The following is a 23,975-nucleotide window of genomic DNA, read 5'->3' on the forward strand; positions in this document are numbered from 1 at the left end:
TCAGACGTGAACACTGATAACTGCTGTTGCCGTGATATAATTTTTTATAAATTTATAAAAAAAAATTATATATATATATATTTTTTTTTTAAATAATTGATTAGAAAAAAAATCCCTTCCTTTTCCCGTTTGGCAGTGCGTCGCCCATATCGCCCTATTGAACAAGCCGTCCCTGTCTGTGTGTGTGTGTGAACTGATGGTCAGGAGAGCAGTTTTAGAGTGGAAAACTACAGCCCGCCTACAGAGGGGAGGGATTTTTTTGTATGATGTATGAGTATAAAAGATGGACTCTGAAATTGTGATGGCAGAATTCTCAATGAATAAATATCTCTGACTATGCAGACCGGGACTCTGTCCGTTACTTAAATCCCAAAAGACTTACAACCTTTTGGGAGACGCACAGAGACACTGAAATTGTTTGTTAAATAATTCACATAACAATACCATAAACCATCGAGGTGACTTACTGCCATTATAAACTGGTTACCAATGTAATTAGAACAGTAAAAAGTCATTTTTGGTCTTACCCGTGGTGTACGTTCTGATATACCACGGCTTTCAACCAATCAGCATTCAGGGCTTGAACCACCCGGCTTATAATGTAGAATACACTACACTGTCGTATCATCATCATCATGTGTAGTACTTACTATAGAATGTTGTAGTATACTGTAGAATACTATAGAAAATACAGTATTATCTGCAAAAAAACACTAGTAAATACTACAGTAATGTCCACAAAAACAATACAGTATTTAATGTGCATAAACACTCAATCCATTCCCCTCCCCAATATCCCAATGTGTGCCACCCATGACTGAGAAACTTACATGCCAAGTATAGACCATATATTGTGTTCCCTACAAGTTATAGAAAAGAGCAGAAGCTCTGAACTACCCATTCAGATTCCAGTCCTACCTACAGGTTTTGGAAAATTTGCTATTTTAGCATTTGTCCTGTAGGTTTCCTCAAAGAGAAAGCACCCACATGTCCAAGATAAAACAAAAACACTACAGTAATGTCCACAAACACACTATAGTATACTACAGTCATGTCCTCAAAAACACTACCATACTACAGTAAAGTCAGCAAAAAAACTACAGTGAATACTATAGTATATAAATATACTAACCTCAGTATTTATACCAAAGTATACTACATAAAAAAAATTATGTGGGACCCCATGGCAAAACTGGTAGAATTACAGGAAATTAACTTTTAAAAAATAAAAATATTCTCTCCACCATCAAGAGGGGGGGGCACTAAAATGTTTTGCTTGCGAGATGGCCCCCCCCACCCAAACCTTGCTTAGGGCCTCCAAAAAGGCTAGAGCCAGCCCTGCCAAGAAAGGTCACTTTCCAGGACATCCAGTATTCTCAACTGGCCAGTATTCTCTACAGTATAGGTGGATGACTGTAAGTCGCTTTGGATAAAAGCGTCTGCTAAATGGCATATTATATTTATATTATATAAAATAATCAGTATGCAATTACATTTGACCATGTATCATAGGCGACCATAAGGGGGCTGGGAACTGTACTTCTGTCATCCCCTGCCTCCTAGAAATCAAAATCTCCAAATGCTATGTATGTTTGTACAAGAAAGATGATTGGATATGCAAAAAAAAATAATATGTCATACATTCCACACTTTGGCTAACACATGAAACATGAAACACTGCATGCATCACTGAAAAACTTACTGGGACTACTTTTCCATTTGCACTACCACAACAAAACACCAAGAGGAGACACGGTCCAAAGAAAATACATACTGGCAGGCTATAGGAATGAAAAGGAAGCATGTTTTAATAGTCTCTCATGGAATGCTGAAACACATCAACACCGTTATTTTATAGCTCAATGATCATGGGTTGAATTTTCTACAACGATATACTATTAAATTAAAATAAATTGTTCACAAATTGCTGGCATCAAGTATCCTCACTCTTTTTCAAAGTTCTTTCACTTACCATCTTAAATATTGTATTCAATCTTTAGCCTGACTGCACTTGCATTTGAAACCCACACCCAAAGACCTTATAAATATTATACTCAAATCATTGTGAATAATTTTGTACCTCAAATGCAACCCTTCGGACATGTCTATAGAAATAGAAGCCAGTGTTTGAGAGCAAGCTACAGTCTGTTGATGCAGGGCAAGTGTTGGGAAGAGCAAGGTAGAAGACTCCTATAAAATACTATAATGGCAATATAAACGCTTGCTTTGTGGTGGCTTACGCTTATGAAAAAATAAATATATTTATATTACATACTGATGCTATCACAGGGCAGAACAGGCTCGTGGTAATGACTGGAGTGGAATCAGTGGAATGGTATAAAATACATTGTCATTCCATTCACTCTGTTCCGGCCATTATTATGAGCCATCCTCCCCTCAGCAGCCTCCCCTGGATGCTATATGTCACATGAATAACTTTACCCACTTCATATTTTACCATACCAAACGTATAACATTCCAAGGAACAATTATCTTTGGGAGAATTAATATCAGTGACAAAATCAAGTGGGCATAAACAAAACTAAAATAAAAAAAGGGACATCGTAATTCACACAAACTAGAATGACATTGTTTTCAGCCACCAATGGAATTGGTTTCCCAGAAAGCCATGTGTTGTGAGCTACTAAGTTCACAGCAGACATACAAGTAGGAATTAATGCAAGGAAGTAGCGCTTCATGAAAATTGGTCTTTAGGGTGCGTTGAGCATCATGAGCAATCAGATGGACTGTGTTTAAAAGTTGCTCTTTCTTTGTGATGAAATCAGGGCTTTGACTATAAAGAAAACATGGGCAACACCATAAGGTGACTTAATCAATAATTTCATATATTGAAAACCACAAATTTCAAGTCCTTAAAATAACCTTGAATCCAATGTATATGGGCATGAATATTTATTGATATAAAAAAGACATAGTTTAACCACAAATGCTATTCCTGCCTTCTCCATCTCATTTGATTGGTGGTTGGAAAGTTTTACTTTCAGCAGGAATGATCAGCTGATGGAACTACCTATCGACATAAAACCGAGCAGTAACTAAAATAAATAAAACAGACGGCAAACAATAACATAAAATAGGTAGAGGTGATGCAGGTGCGACATGGCATCCATTTTGGGTCTCTCCCAGTTCCAGCAGCAAGTTACAAGGATACCAGTTGCACTGCTAATAGTCTGACACGGCATACAAAGCCCCTGCAGACTCAAGCCGAAGAGTTCTTCAATTAATACAATGACGGTACACTGTAGGCTTTCAATCATCAACGCGAGGGGAAAAAAGGACTGATAACAAAAATAAAAATAATTAAGCACACTTGATCTATTATGAGTGACACAATTTAGAGAAGGGTCCTAGCGTGATAAGAACAGGTCTGGCCTATAGGGAGCGAGGCACAGTTGTTCAATACGAGATGATTAACGAGTAGTCACATCTAATACAAGGCCACAGTTAATGGACTTGACCTCACCTGACCCCTTCGATGGGAATGTATCGGACATTACCTTTACACTTAACATAGATTTACATGGTCTTCTTATCTTTGTCGTCCACAGACTCACTTACAGGGGGGAAATACTTGACTGGACTGAAGCTGTGGAAATATCCCCAGCAGATAATGGTAGGAAATGTCATGTTTGAGCCAGAATGGATGAGGCAGCAAGAACCAAAATGGAGAATATGGAAAACAGACAGGGGCTGAAATGAGTCAGACTCTCAATTCACATTGTCTCCAGAGGAAGAGGGAGAGAGAGAGCCATAGCAAACTCCAACCTCTCTACTCACTACTCAACCAGTCCCACATCTCCTACTAGCACACATCCCCTATCCTGCCCTTTCATTTCCTCTACTCTCCCCTCTTCTCTTAGGCGTTGATTGCCCTCCAGCAGTCGCTGTTGATGCTGCCTGCCCCGAAAGGACCAGAGGCCACGTCGTCCAGGTAGGCAGCTATGCCGGTGCCCATGGACACGGCAGTCAGGCCGTCTATCTGGGTGCTGGAGTAGAAGGAGCCCTGTTCCAGCTGCTCCTTGCGGCCCAGGCCTGAGGCGGGGGGCAGGTGGACATCCGTCTGGTCGTCCGGCTCGTCCACCTGGCACTTGTAGGAGAAGAGGACCTTGGGCTCCGAGCTGGAGGAAGGAGGAGAGAAGGATTAAGAGAGATGGTAGAGAGAGAGAGAGATGGTAGAAAGAGAGAGATGGTAGAAAGAGAGAGGGGCAAGGAGAGAAAATGAGAGTGAGAAAGAGAAAAGACAGGAGAGAGAATGTATCGCAGTAAAAAGCAACCAAACATGAATCATGCAGTCGGGAACATTGCCTGTGTCCTCCATCCTTCTTTCCTCAATTCATCTCAAAGCTCATTGGCGCAGAGGATCTAAAATCCCTCCTTTGAACCCCTCCTCCAATGAGCCTTGAGAGGAATTGAGAGGGGGAAAAAAGGACAGAGGAAGCAAGGATATGACATCAAGTAACATTTTCAGACAAAGCCATAGTTTTTGGCCTTTGACCTACGTACCCGAAGAAGCCTTTGAGGAAGGTGACATAGATGAGTGGGGCGAACACAGAGAAGTAGAGGAAGGTGGTGACGTCCACACAGCTGTTCCAATCACACAGAAACACATCAGACTTTAAAAGGGAACTGACTGTTATTTATTTATTTTTCTTTAACCAGGTAAGCCAGTTGAGAACAAGTTCTCATTTACAACTGCGACCTGGCCAAGATAAAGCATAGTAGTGCGATAAAAACAACAACACAGAGTTACATATGGGGTAAAAAAACATAAAGTCAAAAAATAAAACAGAAAATATATATACAGTGTGTGCAAATGTAGCAAGTTATGGAGGTAAGGCAATAAATAGGCTATAGTGCAAAATAATTACAATTAGTATTAACACTGGAATGCTAGATGTGCAAGAGATTATGTGCAAATAGAGATACTGGGGTGCAAAAGAGCAAAATAAATAACAATATAGGGATGAGGTAGTTGGGTGGGCTAATTTCAGATGGGCTGTGTACAGGTGCAGTGATCGGTAAGGTGCTCTGACAACTGATGCTTAAAGTTAGTGAGGGAGATAAGAGTCTCCAGCTTCAGAGATTTTTGCAATTCGTTCCAGTCATTGGCAGCAGAGAACTGGAAGGAATGGCGGCCAAAGGAGGTGTTGGCTTTGGGAATGACCAGTGAGATATACCTGCTGGAGCGCAGACTACGGGTGGGTGCTGCTATGGTGACCAATGAGCTAAGTTAAGGCGGGGATTTGCCTAGCAGTGATTTATAGATGGCCTGGAGCCAGTGGGTTTGACGACGAACATGTAGTGAGGACCAGCCAACAAGAGCGTACAGGTCACAGTGGTGGGTAGTGTATGGGGCTTTGGAGACAAAACGGATGGCACTGTGATAGACTACATCCAATTTGCTGAGTAGAGTGTTGGAGGCTATTTTGTAAATGACATCGCCGAAGTCAAGGATCGGTAGGATAGTCAGTTTTACGAGGGCATGTTTGGCAGCATGAGTGAAGGAGGCTTTGTTGCGAAATAGGAAGCCGATTCTAGATTTAACTTTGGATTGGAGATTCTTAATGTGAGTCTGGAAGGAGAGTTTACAGTCTAACTAGACACCTAGGTATTTGTAGTTGTCCACATACTCTAGGTCAGACCCGTCGAGAGTGGTGATTCTAGTCGGGTGGGCGGGTGCCAGCAGCGTTCGATTGAAGAGCATGCATTTAGTTTTACTAGTGTTTAAGAGCAGTTGGAGGCTACTGAAGGACCCTAGGCGGCAGCAGTGACTAAAGAGCTCCATAGGCCGGCACCAGAATAACACTAGGCTTCAGTTAGGCTACACAGAAAACATCAGAACATGGACACTCCCAACACAAGCTGCTCTGCTTTGAGAGGAAAGTGAATTTCAGATATGTCCGAAGGAATAATACAAAAAAGATTGGACATTTTTACTTAGTCCCTCAGCTATAAGGTCTATGTAACACTGTCATAACATTAGGTCAGCAGATAAAAACCTTGATAAATCCATTGCTTTGCAGTTAGGCTACAGTTGATTGATTAAACACAGACCTAGAAGAAACAGGGGACTACGCGCTGCGATCAATGCTCCCAAGTGCGATTGATAGGAATGTTTTCAACCGTGTTTTGATCTTCATTAGGATTGCTTAACATATTCTTGAATCTCCAACACGTACAAAGCCAATGGAATGTTTTCTATCTTTTTTTCTACACACAGAAGCAGCCACTCACCAGAGCCCCTCTATGATGCCGGCACACAGCAGGGCACTGCCCAGCCCCTGGACCAGGTTGAGCAGGGACAGAATGGCAGCGTACACATAGAAACTCTTCTTAGCTGTGGAGGGAGAGGACCAAGATGAAACAAGGAGTATGCAGGTTAAGAATGGCACCGGAGGAGATGGCTGCCGTTTTACAGGCTCCTAACAAACTGTGCTATTTTGTGTGTTTTTTCACATTGTTTGTAATTTCTTTTGTACATAATGTTTCTGCCACCGTCTCTTATGCCCGAAAAGAGCTTCTGGATATCAGAACAGCGATTACGCACATCGAACTAGACAAAGATGTTTTATTTAACAAGTCGGGTGCAAAGGATTTACTCAAGATACCTGACCAGGCCAAAATCCCCGTCATTCGCATGAAGAGAAGACGCAGATATAGGGGACGCAGGTCAGCGAGTGGGTAACCCACCTCTACCATCCATCCCAAGAACAACAAGGTAACCTGCCTAAATGACTACCGACCCATAGCACTCACATCTGTAGCCATGAAGTGCTTTGAAAGGCTGGTCATGGCTCACAACACCATCATCCTAGAAACCTTAGACCCACTCCAATTTGCATACCGCCCCAACAGATCCTCAGATGACACAATCTCTATTACACTCCACACTGCCCTTTCCCTCCTGGACAAAAGGAACACCTACGTGAGAATGCTGTTCACTGACTACAGCTCAGCGTTCAACACCATAGTGCCCTCAAAGCTCATCACTAAGCTAAGGACCCTGGGACTAAACACCTCCCTCTGCATCTGGATCCTGGACTTCCTGACGGGCCGCCCCCAGGTGGTAAGGGTAGGCAACAACATATCTGCCACGCTGATCCTCAACACGGGGGCCCCTCATGGGTGTGTGCTTAGTCCCCTCCTGTACTCCCTGTTCACCCACGACTGCGTGGCCAAGCACGACTCCAACACCATCATTAAGTTTGCCGACGACACAGCGGTGGTAGGCCTGATCACCGACAACGATGAGACAGCCGATAGGGAGGAGGTCAGAGACCTGGCAGTGAGGTGCCAGGACAACAGCCCCTCCCTCAACGTGATCAAGACAAAGGAGATGATCGTGGACTACAGCAAAAGGAGTGCCGAGCACGCCCCCATTCTCATCGACGGGGCTGTAGTGGAGCAGGTTGAGAGCTTCAAGTTCCTTGGTGTCCACATCACCAACAAACTATCATGGTCCAAACACACCAAGACAGTCGTGAAGAGGGCACGACAACGCCTATTCCCCCTCAGGAGACTGAAAAGATTTGGCATGGGTCCTCAGATCCTCCAAATGTTCTACAGCTGCACCATCAAGAGCATCCTGACTGGTTGCATCACCGCCTGGTTTGGTAACTGCTCGGCCTCCGACCGCAAGGCGCTATAGAGGGTAGTGCGTATGGCCCCGTACATCACTGGGGCCAAGCTCCAAAAGGCTTCTTAACAGCTTCTACCCCCAAGACATAAGACTGCAGAACAGCTAATCAAATGGCTACCCAGACTATTTGCATTGACCCCCTCCCCCTTTTTTTACCCTGCTGCTACTCACTGTTTATTATCTATGCATAGTCACTTTACCCCTACCTACATGTACAAATTACCTCAATTATCTTGACTAACCTGTACATTGACTCGGTACCCCCTGTATTTAGCCTCGTTATTGTTATTTTGTTGCTCTTTAATTTTTTACTTTAGCTAATTTTGTACATATTTTTCTTAACTCTTATTTTTCTTAAAACTGCATTGTTGGTTAAGGGCTTGTAAGTAAGCATTTCACGGTAAGGTCTACACCTGTTGTATTTGACGCATGTGACAAATACAATTTAATTTGACCTCTGCAGCTATAGTATCTACTGCTGCTGAACTATGAAAGACCACTCCTAAAAACATTTGTCTCTGGGAGGCTAAACAATCAATTTAAAAAATCTGAATGTGAATAGATTTTTAGATTAATTCTCAATGACAACATTCTAGAACTGAGTTATCACTCATCTAAGTCTGGAATCCAGGGTTATCTGGTTAATGATTATACATTGTTGATTATGTGGCTCTTTCCTTGTAGAATGTTGACAGCTGTATAGAACACAAGGCCACTCTCCAGCTAACCATTAACATGAGGGATAGTAAAAAAACTAACTGTGGTAGATGAGGAAAGGACCCTGAAAAAAGCCCTATGACATCAGTACACTACATTGCTACATTGCTACATTGTACACTACATTGCACTTTCAACGTGGCACCGTCATAGGATGCCACCTTTCCAACAAGTCAGTTCGTCAAATGTCTGCCTTGCTAGAGCTGCCCCGGTCAACTGTAAGTGCTGTTATTGTGAAGTGGAAAAGGCTAGGAGTGGTAGGCCACACAAGCTCACAGAATGGGACCGCCAAGTGCTGAAGCTCGTTGCGCGTAAAAATCGTCTGTCTTCAGTTGCAACACTCACTACCGAGTTCCAAACTGCCTCTGGAAGCAACGTCAGCACAATAACTGTTTGCCGGGAGCTTCATGAAATGGGTTTCCATGGCTGAGCAGTCACACAAGCCTAAGATCACCATGCGCAATGCCAAGCATCGGCTGGAGTGGTGTAAAGCTCGCCGCCATTGGACTCTGGAGCAGTGGAAACGCGTTCTCTGGAGTAATTAATCACTCTTCACCACCTGGCAGTCCCGATTAACAAATCTGGGTTTGGCAGATGCCAAGAGAACACTACTTGCCCCAATGCATAGTGCTAACTGTAAAGTTTGGTGGAAGAAGGAATAATGGTCTGGGGCTGTTTTTCATGGTTCGGGCTAGGCCCCTTAGTTCCAGTGAAGGGAAATCTTAATGCTAGAGCATACAATTACATTCTAGACAATTCTGTGCTTCCAACTTTGTGGCAACAGTTTGGGGAAAGCCCTTCCAGTTCCAGCATGACAATGCCCTCGTGCACAAAGCGAGGTCCCTACAGAAATGGTTTGTCGAGATCGGTGTGGAAGAACTTGACTGGCCTGCAGAGAGCCCTGACCTAAACCCCATCGAACACCTTTGGGATGAATTGGAACGCCAACTGCGAGCCAGGCCTAATCGCCCAACATCAGTGCCCAACCTCACTAATGATCTTGTGGCTGAATGGAAGCAAGTCCCCGCAGCAATGTTCCAACATCTAGTTGATAGCCTTCCCAGAAGAGTGAAGGCTGTTGTAGCAGCAAAGGGGGGACCAACGCCATATTAATGCCTATGACTCACAAGGCAGGGATATCCTCTCCCTCACTGGGGTTTTGGGAAGGATGACAACCAAAGAGTAGCCCTGGAAGGAAAAGGACCAGTATTAACCTTTTTTATTCTCAAACAGTTTATTCAATTAGTGCTTTTTTGTTTACAATGGTTGATCCATTGGTACTTATTTTCATTCCAATCTAAACTATGAGACGGTTAAATTGCATGTCCAAATGTGTGGGACACACATATTCAATTCTACTCTTTCTCAAAACATACGAGTGATTAAAAACCTCTCATATGATAACTTTATATTTTATACAATTACATTAATAAGATTGTAAAAAATTTAAAGCACTGCATTTGCTTTGCAGCCATTGGCCGCTCACCAGGAAGAAGAAGGAGGAGCTGGCCAACCAAAACTGCCGTCCTCCGTGGCCATAGATGTTGAAGTCCTCGGCAGACAGGTGCTCGTCAGGGTACAGGATCTCCAGAGTGCCCTGAGGGGGGAAGGGGAATAGGCCTGGTTAAGAGAAAACGAGGTATCTGTGGAGCTGTGATTGGTTGAGCTGGTTGGGGCATGGTGCTTCTAACACCAGGGTCTTGCTCTGTAGGGCACAACATAGTAAAATGTAAAACATAGTCAAACTAAAATCAGCATTCAGGACTCTAGTCTTACCTGTGTGATTGAGTAGCCCAGTGCCAGTACAGCAGTTATAGCCAGCACACGCTTTATACTGGACTGACTCTCAAGGTGGCCTGTCAACAGAGGAAACGCTTAGAAGGGGCTTAGACGTCATGCATTCAACAGCACCACTAAGGAGTTGAAAGTGTCGGTCTTTAATAATGGGAACGAACACAAAATAAATGTAATATGACAATGATTCCACCATGCCAATTAAAATAAAAACAGTAGAATTTTTAATGCTGTAGTAATAATCAGGGATGTGATTTTTCCTGATTAAACAATAATACATAAAACAAATCTGTTGTCCTGCTCACACCCCTGGCTATGCTAACAGGTGCATACAGCTTTACTGTTTACACTGTCTATAAAGACCCTAATCCCACCCTCCTCTAGGAACACATTAAGTTTAAACAACTCATATATCCACCTCGGTTTATACAGTGCATGACTATATGAGTACATGTGTGACTGTAGTCATACCAGTTGAGGTGACCAAGTGAGACCGGCCGACAGGAAATTGTCTTGTTTTAGGTTTGCAGATCATTACAAATTTTGACTGTACATTGCAAATTAGTTTAACTAATGTGCTGTTTTTTTACTACCCCGTCCTGACACACACATCAGTAATGTACTTCTCCATATTGTCCTAACAAATTCAGCATGTGCTTGGTAGCGTTTGTTTTCAAATCCTGTGTAGCTCAGTTGGTAGAGCATGGTGTTGTGGGTTCGATTCCCACGGGGGGCCAGTATGAAAAAATTTATGCACTCCCTAACTGTAAGTCGCTCTGGATAAGAGTGTCTGCTAAATGACTAAAATGTAAAATGTAAATCCTTTACAATTAGCATGGGTGCCAGTCTGTTTCTGCTATCAAGGGGTTGACATGATAGCACAAGCAGATTCTGGGATCAGGCTACTGCATAATGGCTTTGAGTTACAGGAGATGGCGTTATGAATCAAAATACTGTGGTGGTTATTAGAAGACCTACCGAAAGCCAGTCCCAGGATAATCACACTGAGCTCAATGGCCAGCAGAAAGAAACGGGTGATCTCCCACAGCACCTAAAGGAGAAACAACATTATTATCTATGCATAGTCACTTTACCCCTACCATATGTACAAATTACCTTGACTATCCTGTACCCCACACATTGACTCTGTACCGGTACCCCCTGTATATAGCCTCGTTATTGTTATGTCATTTTATTGTGTTACTTTTTATTTTTTACTGTATTTCTTGAACTGCATTGTTGGTTAAAGGCTTGTAAGTAAGTATTTCACTGTAAGGTCTACACCTGTTGTATTCGGCGCATGTGACATAACATTTGATTTGACATTGAGAAGAGGTAAATGTCAGTAGTCTCAAAAAGCCTCTGCTCCTCTTCACCTTTCCTTCATCTGCACTTCTCTTTCACTTATCCGCTCTTCTCAGATCAGTGTCATTTTTACATTTTATATATGCACTTTTCTGCACCATGCACTTTTTGGGCATCTTGAGGTCCTAATAAATTATTTTTATTTTTGCATTTTAGCCTCTGTTTTGGATTTATCCACATTCTCAAAAGTGTGCAGGTCGGCAGGTAGCCTAGCGGGTAGGAGCGTTGAAACAGTAACTGAAAGGTTGCTGGATCGAATCCCCGAGCTGACAAGGTAAAAATCTGTCATTCTGCCCCTGAGCAAGGCAGTTAACCCACTGTTCCCCGGGCGCCGAAGACGTGGATGTCTGATTTAGACGGTTGGGTTAAATGCGGAAGACACATTTCAGTTGAATGTATTCAGTTGTACAACTGACTAGGTATCCCCCTTTTCCTTCTATCCTTTCTATCACAGCAACCTATAAAATACGTTTTACCCCAGGACACTTTACAAGATGACTATCTCAGAAAATAAAGAAGCACTCAGATATCTGCCGTGTTTGTCCTGATCATGCTCTCTTTGTGTTTTCAGATAATCATCTTGTGAAGTGTCCTGGGTTATTATGCTTTTCTGGATTCCTAAGTCCCCCAGGGTACCCCTTTTCCCTTTTTACGCAAGATGGGCTGAAGCTGGGGACACTCTCTCATTCACTAATGATCTACCGCCATATAACATTCATCTGGGTGTAGTGCATTACAAATCCAAAGTATTTTTGCATCTACAAGGGCTGTTGCAAAGAGCCTTGAGCTGTTATGAATGATGATAAGTCTATAACACACTACAAGTGGGATAGAAGGCACTGTAAATACCATGAGCACAGGTGGTTCATAGTGTGTCACCATTTATGACCCACATGTGGCCTTACCTTGTCAATGATGGTGGCAGCACTGGATGCACTGACCGTCATGGACACTATGGCACGGGTGATTCCCACCGCTGCCACCACAAACACCTGGGAGGACAAGGGTCAGACATCCATTAAAAGAGGGGTTGTGGGCAGGGGGGGGGGGGCCAACAGGTTCGTCCGTATCCATATCTGTCAGTCTCATTGTGTTCATGTCTGTGTAGGGTAGAAAACCAATTTCTCAAGAGCCATGTTTGAGATAGCAATTACCATCTGATATTGTGAAACGAATCAATATGAATCCAGTTAACCCGCTATGTTATTACTTTATTTTTGCTAAATTCTATATTTAGCATTTCAAGCATGTCAGAGAGCTGTCAAACTACAGGTAATTAGCCTTAAAAAATTAGCAAGAGCCTACTTTTTGTGTGTATACACTGCTCATCTGCACAAGTCCTACTTCCAGAGCTTGGATATAAGTGGTTACCTACCAGAATGTAGAAGGTAATGAAGATGGGGCTGGAGGTGAGTGTGATTTTGGCCCTGGCTGAGGGCAGCTTCCACATCAAGAACATGAAGAAGACTACATTGGGAATGAGCAGCATGAGGTCCCAAAACCGCACTCTGATGGGGAGAGAGAAATAGACAACAGCACATGAGGAGGAGATGTGAAAATGTATTGGCAGCTTGTGCTGTGAAACCCTTGTTTTAGACCAATCCAAACCCTGTCACCTGCTGTGCATTTTACACTGAGTGTTCAAAACATTAGGAACACCGTCCTAATATTGAGTTGCACCCCTTTTTGCCCTTAGACAACCTCAATTTGTCGGGGCATGGACTCTACAAGGTGTCGAAAGTGTTCCACAGGGATGCTGGCCCATGTTGACAACAACTTTGGGTGGTGGACCATTCTTGATACACACAGGAAACTGTTGAGTGTGAAAAACCCAGCAGTGTTGCAGTTCTTGACACAAACCGGTGCGCCTGGCACCTACTACCATAACCCATTCTAAGGCAATTAAATATGTTTTCTTGCCCATTCACTCGCTGAATGGCACACATACGCAATCCATGTCTCAATTGTCTCAAGGCTTAACAGTCCATTAACCCGTCTCCTCCCCTTCATCTACACTGATTGAAGTATATTTGACAGGTGACATCAATAAGGGATCATAGCTTTCACCTGGATTTACTTGGTCAGTCTATGTCATGGAAACTCAGTGTAATGTTTTGTACACTCAGTGTATATGGTCGTTATTTCAAAAGAGTAAGTGCTGTTCTTCCTTCACTACACCAGTCTTTATAACCACATTAAATACAGAACAACAGTTCCAGCAATGTGAATGTCACACCTGAGATGACACCTCTTGTCTTAACATGTTTCAAATTGTAGCATTGAGGTAATGCAGTACGTTGAAAATATGTACAATTATAGTGACAGGAACAACACAGTCCTATCTGGCTTACCTTAACTCGCCAATGTCCTCGTATAGGACCTGCAGACATCTGTGAGGCTCTGGTCCCCAAGTTGGGGTTGCTGATGTGTTCTCCACTGAGGTAGTAGGCAATACGCTGCCATTGTATTGCGCAGACCTCACCACCGCAGTCACGGTGTCAAGCATAATGCATTCAAAGCCTAGTAGTAGGGGCAGATATGTGTTACAGGGGCTACAATTGCCACAATGGGTTATTGTTATTCAAGGACAATTAACAGCGGTTTTCTTGTTCCCCAACGTAGCTATATTTACATCTGCAGATAGATTGGGAAATTATTCAACAAGGGTTTCTTCGACACGCTTGCTGTGTCAGCTCTGTAGCCACAACGTTACGTTACTGGCTGTCTGTTCAAATGTGTATTTCTCCACGTCAGGAGGTAAACATTGAGTATCGGTGAATGGAACAGTGTCACGAAACTTACTGTTAGTTGGCTGACGTACAAAATCATTAAGCTAACGTTAGCTGGAACGCTTCTAACTAGATGTAACGCTAGCTAGTTTACTAAAATTAGCTAACTCCTAGTAGCTAGCTAAGTATAATGCTGACTGGCGCATCTAGTTACTAAACGCTAGCTATCTAACTTACACTACTAGTAACGTTAGCTAGGTAACTAGATAACGACGTTAAACTTAACAAATAAAATGCTCGCTAACGTAACGTTAGCAATCATCTTACCGTTTCAGTAGTCTCAAATTCAAGGGCAAGTTGTATATTCTGCAGGACAATAACTTTGGTAAACGCAACCTAGCTATCATACTGTTGTCTAATACTGTTTAATTAATAAATTATCCGAGCTATCTAGTCACCTGACAAACCACTTTCGTTTATTTTCTACATCGACCTGTGCGCAGGCGTAGCAGAGGGAGGTCTCTAACACCGATGGACATTGTGTGGGGGAGGGGCTGGTCCAACATAAAAAAATATAGGCATTTACATTTACTTCATTTAGCAGACGCTCTTATCCAGAGCGACTTACAAATTGGTGCATTCACCCTATAGCCAGTGGGATAACCACTTTACAATATTTTTTTTTTTTTGGGGGGGGGGGGGGGGGGGGGGGTAGAAGGATCATAGGCCTAACATGAAACATATTTTCACATGACCCTCCCCTTGTACTGTAAAATAAACTGAACACCCTCCCCTCTCATAGAATTAACTCAAAATAATGTTTACCACCACAAATAACAATAACTGTAGCGACCATGTGTTTATAAACGTGGATATCGACTTTGCCACAAAAGCAAGTCGATGCCACACAGGGCTACAGGTCAGAAGGTTGAGGGTTTGCCGACCACCACAGACGAGCTCACTCTCCCTGCCTGTTCCATTACACTACAATGATCTGCTAGGTAGGAAATAAGATTTTCAACATTTTGATGCCATATTTATAATTATATAAAACACATTTTTCAAACAACAGGTTTCTGTGCCAATGCACCACACAACCAATAAACAAAGCATACCAACTTCGGACACTTCAATATCATGGTTTGAGTTTTCAACACGACAATAAACAGACTATGTCCATTTCGACAACCAGAAAATACATCCCTCCCTACCTTGTACAGTCGTGGTCAAAAGTTTTGAGAATGACACAAGTATTGGTCTTCACAAAGTTCGCTGCTTCAGTGTTATCAGATATTTTTGTCAGATGTTACTCTGGTATACTGAAGTATAATTACAAGCATTCCATGAGTGTCAAAGGCTTTTATTGACAATTACATGAAGTTTATGCAAAGAGTCAATATTTGCAGTGTTGACCCTTCTTTTTCAAGACCTCTGCAATCCGCCCTGGCATGCTGTCAATTAACTTCTGGGCCACATCCTGACTGATGGCAGCCAATTCTTGCGTAATCAATGCTTGGAGTTTGTCAGAATTTGTGGGTTTTTGTTTGTCCACCCGCCTCTTGAGGATCAACCACAAGTTCTCAATGGGATTAAGGTCTGGGGAGTTTCCTGGCCATCGACCCAAAATTTCGATGTTTTGTTCCCCGAGCCACTTAGTTATCACTTTTGCCTTTTGGCAAGGTGCTCCATCATGCTGGAAAAGGCATTGGTCGTCACCAAACTGTTCTTGGATGGTTGGGAGAAGTTGCTCTCGGAGGATGTGTTGGTACCATTCTTTATTCATGGCTGTGTTCTTAGGCAAAATTGTGAGTGAGCCCACTCCCTTGGCTGAGAAGCAACCCCACACATGAATGGTCTCAGGATGCTTAACTGTTGGCATGACACAGGACTGATGGTAGCACTCACCTTGTCTTCTCCGGACAAGGTGTTTTCCAGATGCCCCAAACAATCGGAAAGGGGATTCATCAGAGAAAATGACTTTACCCCAGTCCTCAGCAGTCCAATCCCTGTACCTTTTGCAGAATATCAGTCTGTCCCTGATGTTTTTCCTGGAGAGAAGTGGCTTCTTTGCTGCCCTTCTTGACAACAGGCCATCCTCCAAAAGTCTTCGCCTCACTGTGCGTGCAGATGCACTCACACCTACCTGCTGCCATTCCTGAGCAAGCTCTGCACTGGTGGTGCCCCGATCCCGCAGCTGAATCAACTTTAGGAGACGGTCCTGGCGCTTGCTGGACTTTCTTGGGCGCCCTGACGCCTTCTTCACAACAATTGAACCGCTCTCCTTGAAGTTCTTGATGATCCGAAAAATTGTTGATTTAGGTGCAATCTTACTAGCAGCAATATCCTTGCCTGTGAAGCCCTTTTTTGTGCAAAGCAATGATGATGGCATGTGTTTCCTTGCAGGTAACCATGGTTAACAGAGGAAGAACAATGATTTCAAGCACCATCCTCCTTTTAAAGTTTCCAGTCTGTTATTCTAACTCAATCAGCATGACAGAGTGATCTCCAGCCTTGTCCTCATCAACACTCTCACCTGTGTTAACGAGAAAATCACTGACATGATGGCAGCTGGTCCTTTTGTGGCAGGGCTGAAATGCAGTGGAAATGTTTTTGGGGGAATAAGTTCATTTTCATGGCAAAGCGGGACAATTAATTGCAATTCATCTGATCACTCTTCATGACATTCTGGAGTATATGCAAATTGCCATAATCAAAACTAAGGCAGCAGACTTTGTGAAAATTAGTATTTGTGTAATTCTCAAAACTTTCGACCACGACTGTAGAATTGCCCAGTATCGAAGGCTTGGCTTGACAATCTCCGAATGTCATTAAACTTTTTGGTGTTTTGTAACAGATGTCTCTTTCCATTCATCAATTGACCGCTGCACAGTTTGGATTGATTGATTTTATTTGTTAGTAAAAAAAAACATACTTATAAACACAAACATATTTTAAAAATGAACGCGATTGCACAATAAAGACGGGGACTTATTTCCGTTGTGGTCACTATTTTTTATAAATAAATACATATACAATTACATAGATACAGACAAAAAAATTATCTACCTCCAGACGAGTATGAGGGGGGAGTTTAAGTACAATTCTTACAAGTTTGTTTGGCTGGTAGTTTATTCTTTAGATGTTTGGGGCTGCTGGTGAATCATGACGTGAAGGCATAATCAAAGCGATACTCCAGTCTTTAAATAAAATAAATAAATATGCCATTTAGCAGACGCTTTTATCCAAAGCGACTTACAGTCATGCGTGCATACATTTTTTGTGTATGGGTGGTCCCGGGGATCGAACCCACTACCTTGGCGTTACAAGCGCCGTGCTCTACCAGCTGAGCTACAGAGGACTACTTTAGGGTGTCTATAGCTAGGTTTCCATCCAATTGGCGACAGATTCTCATGCGAATATTCTAAAATCTAAGCCTATAGGCTTAGCTGTCCACTGTATTAATATTGGAATAAATATACAGTACCAGGGTTTTTCTTTATTTTTACTATTTTCTACATTGTAGAATAATAGCGAAGACATCAAAACTATGAAATAACCCATATGGAATCATGTAGTAACATAAAGTGTTAAACAAATCAAAGTAGCCACCCTTTGCCTTGATGACAGCTTTGCACACTCTTGGCATTCTCTCAACCAGCTTCATGAGGTAGTCACCTGGAATGCATTTCAATTAACAGGTGTGCCTTGTTAAGTTAATTTGTGGAATTTCTTTCCTTCTTAATGCATTTGAGCCAATCGGTTGTGTTGTGACAAGGAAGGGGTGGTATACAGAATATAGCCCTATTTGGTAAAAGACCAAGTCCATATTATGGCAAGAACAGCTCAAACAAGCAAAGAGAAACAACAGTCCATCATTACTTTAAGACATGAAGGTCAGTCAATCCGGAACATTTCAAGAACTTTGAAAGTTTCTTCATGTGCAGTCGCAAAAACCATCAAGCGCTATGATGAAACTGGCTCTCATGAGGACCACTGTGTCTTTGTGAGACGCAGTGTAGGTGAACGGATGATCTCCGCATGTGTATTTCCCACCGTGAAGCATGGAGGAGGAGGTGTGATGGTGTGGAGGTAATTTGCTGGTGACACTGTCTGTGATTTATTTCGAATTCAAGGCACACTTAACCAGCATGGCTACCACAGCATTCTGCAGAGATACGCCATCCCATCTGGTTTGGGCTTAGTGGGACTATCATTTGTTTTTCAACAGGAAAATGACCCAACACACCTCCAGGCTGTGTAAGGGCTATTTGAACAAGAAGGAGAGTGATGGAGTGCTGCATCAGATGACCTGGCCTCCACAATCACCCGACCTCAACCCAATTGAGATGGTTTGGGATGAGTTGGACCTCAGAGTGAAGGAAAAGCAGCCAACAAGTGCTCAGCATATGTGGGAACTCCTTCAAGACTGTTGGAAAAGCATTCCAGGTGAAACTGGTTGAGAGAATGCCAAGAGTGTGCAAAGCTGTCATCAAGGCAAAGGGTGGCTATATTGAAGAATCTAAAATATATGTTGATTTGTTTAACACTTTTTTGGTTACTACATGATTCCATATGTGTTATTTCATAGTTTTGATGTCTTCACTATTATTCTACAAGGTAGAAAATAGTAAAATAAAGAAAAACACTTGAATGAATAGGTGTGTCCAAACTTTTGACTAGTAGTGTAGATATACAGTGCATTCGGAAAGTATTCAGACCCCTTAACTTTTTCCAGATTTTGTTACGTTACAGCCTTATTCTAAAATTGATTAAATAGTTTTTTTCCCCCCCTCATCAATCGACACACAATACCCCATAATGACATTACATTATTTTGTTATTTTTTTGTGTGCAATTTTTTATCATTTTTTAACCCCAGAAATATCACATTTACATAAGTATTCAGACCCTTTACACAATACTTTGTTGAAGCATCTTTGGCAGCGATTACAGCCTCGAGTCTTCTTTGGTATGACGCTACAAGCTTGGCACACCTGTATTTGGGGAGTTTCTCCCATTCTTCTCTGTGGATCCTCTCAAGCTCTGTCAGGTTGGATGGGGAGCGTCGCTGCACAGCTATTTTCAGGTCTCTCCAAAGATGTTAGATCGGGTTCAAGTGTGGGCTCTGGCTGTGCCACTCAAGGACATTCAGAGACTTGTCCCGAAGCCACTCCTGCGTTGTCTTGGCTGTGTGCTTAGGGTCGTTGTCCTGTTGGAAGGTGAACCTTCACCCCAGTCTGAGGTCCTGATCACTCTGGAGCAGGTTTTCATCAAGGATCTCTCTGTACTTTGCTCTGTTCATCTTTCCCTCAATCCTGCCTAGTCTCCCAGTCCCTGCCACTGAAAAACATCCCCACAGCATGATGCTGCCACCACCATGCTTCACCGTAGGGATGATGCCCGGTTTCCTCCAGACATTAAAAAGTTTGGCATTCAGGCCAAAGAGTTCAATCTTGGTTTCATCAGACCAGAGAATCTTGTTTCTCATGGTCTGAGAGTCCTTTACATGCCTTTTGGCAAACCTTTATTTAACCAGGTAAACCAGTTGAGAACAAGTTCTCATTTACAACTGCGACCTGGACAAGATAAAGCAAAGCAGTGCGATTAAAAAACAACAACACAGAGTTACATATGGGGTAAACAAAACATAAAGTTAAAAATACAACAGAAAATATATATACAGTGTGTGCAAATGTAGCAAGTTATGGAGGTAAGGCAATAAATAGGCCATAGTGCAAAATAATTACAATTTAGTATTAACACTGGAATGATAGATGTGCAAGAGATTATGTGCAAATAGAGATACTGGGGTGCAAATGAGCAAAATAAATAACAATATGGGGATGAGGTAGTTGGGTGGGCTAATTTCAGATGGGCTGTGTACAGGTGCAGTGATCGGTAAGGTGCTCTGACAACTGATGCTTAAAGTTAGTGAGGGAGATAAGAATCTCCAGCTTCAGAGATTTTTGCAGTTCGTTCCAGTCATTGGCAGCAGAGAACTGGAAGGAATGGCGGCCAAAGGAGGAGTTGGCTTTGGGGATGACCAGTGAGATATACCTGCTGGAGCGCATACTACAGGTGGGTGTTGCTATGGTGACCAATGAGCTAAGATAAGGCGGGGATTTGCCTAGCAGTGATTTATAGATGACCTGGAGCCAGTGGGTTTGGCCACGAATATGTAGTGAGGACCAGCCAACAAGAGTGTACAGGTCACAGTGGTGGGTAGTATATGGGGCTTTGGTGACAAAACAGATGGCACCGTGATAGACTACATCCAATTTGCTGAGTAGAGTGTTGGAGGCTATTTTGTAAATGACATCGCCGAAGTCAAGGATCAGTAGGATAGTCAGTTTAACGAGGGCATGTTTGGCAGCATGAGTGAAGGAGGCTTTGTTTGCGAACTAGGAAGCCAATTCTAGATTTAACTTTGGATTGGAGATGCTTAATGTGAGTCTGGAAGGATAGTTTACAGTCTAACCAGATACCTAGGTATTTGTAGTTGTCCACATACTCTAGGTCAGACCCGCCAAGAGTAGTGATTCTAGTCGGGTGGGCGGGTGCCAGCAGCGTTCGATTGATGAGCATGCATTTTGTTTTACTAGAGTTTAAGAGCAGTTGGAGGCTACGGAAGGAGTGTTGTATGGCATTGAAGCTCGTTTGGAGGTTTGTTAACACAGTGTCCAATGAAGGGCCAGATGTATACAAAATGGTGTCGTCTGCGTAGAGGTGGATCTGAGAGTCACCAGCAGCAAGAGCGACATCATTGATATACACAGAGAAAAGAGTCAGCCCGAGAATTGAACCCTGTGCCACCCCCATAGAGACTGCCAGAGGTCCAGACAACAGGCCCTCCGATTTGACACATTGAACTCTATCTGAGAAGTAGTTGGTGAACCAGGCGAGGAAGTCATTTGAGAAACCAAGGCTATTTAGTCTGCCAATAAGAATGCGGTGGTTGACAGAGTCGAAAGCCTTGGCCAGGTCGATGAAGACGGCTGCACAGTACTGTCTATTATCGACCGCGGTTATAATATCGTTTAGGACCTTGAGCGTGGCTGAGGTGCACCCATGACCAGCTGGGAAACCAGATTGCATAGAGGAGAAGGTACGGTGGGATTCGAAATGGTCGGTGATCTGTTTGTTAACTTGGCTTTCAAAAACGTTCCTTTTACTGAGGAAGAGAAGTTTAGGCCTAACCACAGAGATATAGAGATATACTGGTGGAATGCTATGACACCGACATGCAATTATTTATGTCAGATAGCTACTGCGTCTGCTATACATATATAGATCTACATAAGGGGGGTAATTCGTTAATTTTCTATCCGAATATTTTGTCTAAAGAAAAGCATTATATTGTTAGATTATAGAAGTAACTCCGGTAGGCTTAAAACAGTCTAAAAGCACATCACTCCGGTTCTTAAATCTTTACATTGGCTTCCAGTCAGTTACAGAATTGATTTCAAAGTGGTGCTTTTAGTTTATAAATCTTTGAATGGTTTAGGACCCGAGTACATGTCTGATATGTTTGAAGAATATAAACCGAGCAGGGCTCTTATATCCATGAACACAGGTCAGCTAGTAGAGCCCAGAGCCCAAACTAAACATGGAGAAGCTGCGTTTAGCACTTATGCTGTACACAACTGGAATAAACTACCAGAAGATCTTAGATGTGCCCCAAACGTATCCATTTTAAAATCCAGGTTAAAAACACTTCTCTTTTCACGTGCCTACGACTGAGCACTTAAACTTAACCACACTGTTTAGCCTTATAGCTTCCTATGTTTTTATCCCATTTTAAATTTTTTATCTTTATATGTTTTTTTTGATAGTTTTTTTTATTATTATGATGTTTTCATTATTTTTGATAAACATCTTTGTAAAGCACATTGAATTGCTTCGATGTATGAATTGTGCTATATAAATAAACTTGCTTGCTTGCTTCCTCACCTCAAGTTCAACTGTCAGAGTCAGTTGGAGCGCCGGGGCGCACTGCCTTCATATCATAGGCCTACAGTAGCTAAAGCTTAATAATAGCCACACCATACCAAACCTTCACAAACATTTCTAAACGTTATTAGGGTAATATCAAAAGTAAGTCAAGCCATTGTTTATAGGGAAAATACGAGCAGAAGAGTGAATGTAAACAAAGGAAAACACGCACTACCCTCCCCTGTGCCCAATAAAAAAAAAACACAAAGCAACAAAAAAAAAGTTTAACAACCCTCCCCTATTTTGGACCACCTCTCCGCCCCAGTAAATTTCAATCTGTACCTTACTGCATTGCATTGTAGCACATCTAGTGCATGCCAGGGCCCCCAGCTCTACCGTTTTGTTGTATCTTCACTTTATTGTCCCAAACAGTTTATTTCATTGAAATAAAAAAATAATTAATTGCAGAACAACAAGGACATATTTGTTGGAGATTTACAAAGAATCTAGGCCTATTTGGTCATTTCAATTAGGGTTATGCTACCCATGGGTTATTTGTCATTCAATGTAAACTATAACTCTTTCCCTTGGGGAGAGTGGGGTATGTTGGTCAATTTTTTTGATTCAGCATCACTACATCAAGGGAAATATAGTATTCTTTCTAAAAATATATATCTACATTTATTTCAGGATGTTATGTATTGTATACCCGGAAATAATCAGAATTCATGTAAACATACGTTTTGAAAACATAGCTTGTCCAAAAAAAGTGGTCTCTAGGAACAACTTACCCCGGGTATGGGTAAATTGAGCATAGGGACAGGGTAAATTGAGCAGCCTTGGGGCAATACCATGTTCACGTGCTAGTCGGAACTAGGAAATGTACGCGTATAACTACAACTAGGTCTAGGCCATTTACCATATTTGACGATATACCGGTATTGATGCAAGGACCGGTTTGGGATTTTACTTTACCTTCTATAACGATATTTGAATGTTTGGTTTGTTAAATGTAATACGGCGTGTGTAACGTCCATTTTTACAGTTTACTTCGCTACTTGAGCCATCTCTATCAGCTCGCTCTCTCCATGCCGCTTTCCACACAGACCTAGCTCCGCCCCGTCACTCCGACCACGAGACACTTGCATTTAGTATGCATGGTCAATGCAGCACATGCAACAATGTTGATGAGAACAATGCTGTTTTCACTTTGCTTCTTAATATAAATCCACTAGCGTTCTATAATTACACTATTAGTTTGTGTTTCTTACATCTGCAAACAGCTAGTTTATCTTAGCAAGTTGGGCCTAAATCTTGTTAGCCGTTAATGCTAATCGCTAGCTAATAAATGTACTGAGTCAGAGCAAACATAATTAGCTATACAGCCTGATAATACCAGTGATGGTGTAGACCTAAATCAGCATGTTGTTAGTGAAACAGTGTCTTGTAAATCAAAGAGGAATACTCAAAGCAAGAATATGTTGGCTACATTAAGTAGCTAAGAGAAAACTTTCTTCTTCTTCTGTGGGTTTTATTGCAGACTACAACCCAAAAAGGTGTATTCCCGCAACTAACTGGACGGGTTGAAAAACCCAAACAAGGTTTTAAAAAATCCATATGTGATAGGGACTCTAACTTAATCCACCTAAATAAAAATAGTGCATTGACCAAAACAAAACTCCCACTTCTTCCTTCTTTCAAATCTCCATATCTCCCTTCTCAGGCTCTAGGGCCTGAGAGGATGGTACGGCTTGTGACAATATTCCATGTACAGTTGA

The 23,975-nt window shown here is 42.3% G+C and overlaps 1 protein-coding gene across 1 annotated transcript; it reads right to left on the reverse strand.

Moving 5' to 3' along the window:
- Positions 1-1,782: 1,782 nt before the first annotated feature.
- LOC311133950 (transmembrane protein adipocyte-associated 1 homolog) lies at positions 1,783-14,762 on the reverse strand. The gene is made up of 11 exons (XM_084167578.1): positions 14,593-14,762; positions 13,888-14,056; positions 12,912-13,044; positions 12,442-12,528; positions 11,150-11,222; positions 10,154-10,233; positions 9,864-9,974; positions 9,505-9,565; positions 6,256-6,358; positions 4,525-4,605; positions 1,783-4,139 (listed from the first exon to the last, which is right to left on the reverse strand). Exons 2-11 carry the CDS (start codon positions 14,040-14,042, stop codon positions 3,878-3,880), a joined length of 1,146 nt encoding a protein of 381 aa, XP_084023704.1. The 5' UTR covers positions 14,043-14,056; positions 14,593-14,762; the 3' UTR covers positions 1,783-3,877.
- Between the last annotated feature and the right edge of the window lie 9,213 nt (positions 14,763-23,975).

This window comes from Coregonus lavaretus (assembly GCF_964263955.1).
Source record: "Coregonus lavaretus genome assembly, chromosome: 8".
NCBI classification, from domain to species: Eukaryota; Metazoa; Chordata; class Actinopteri; order Salmoniformes; family Salmonidae; genus Coregonus; species Coregonus lavaretus.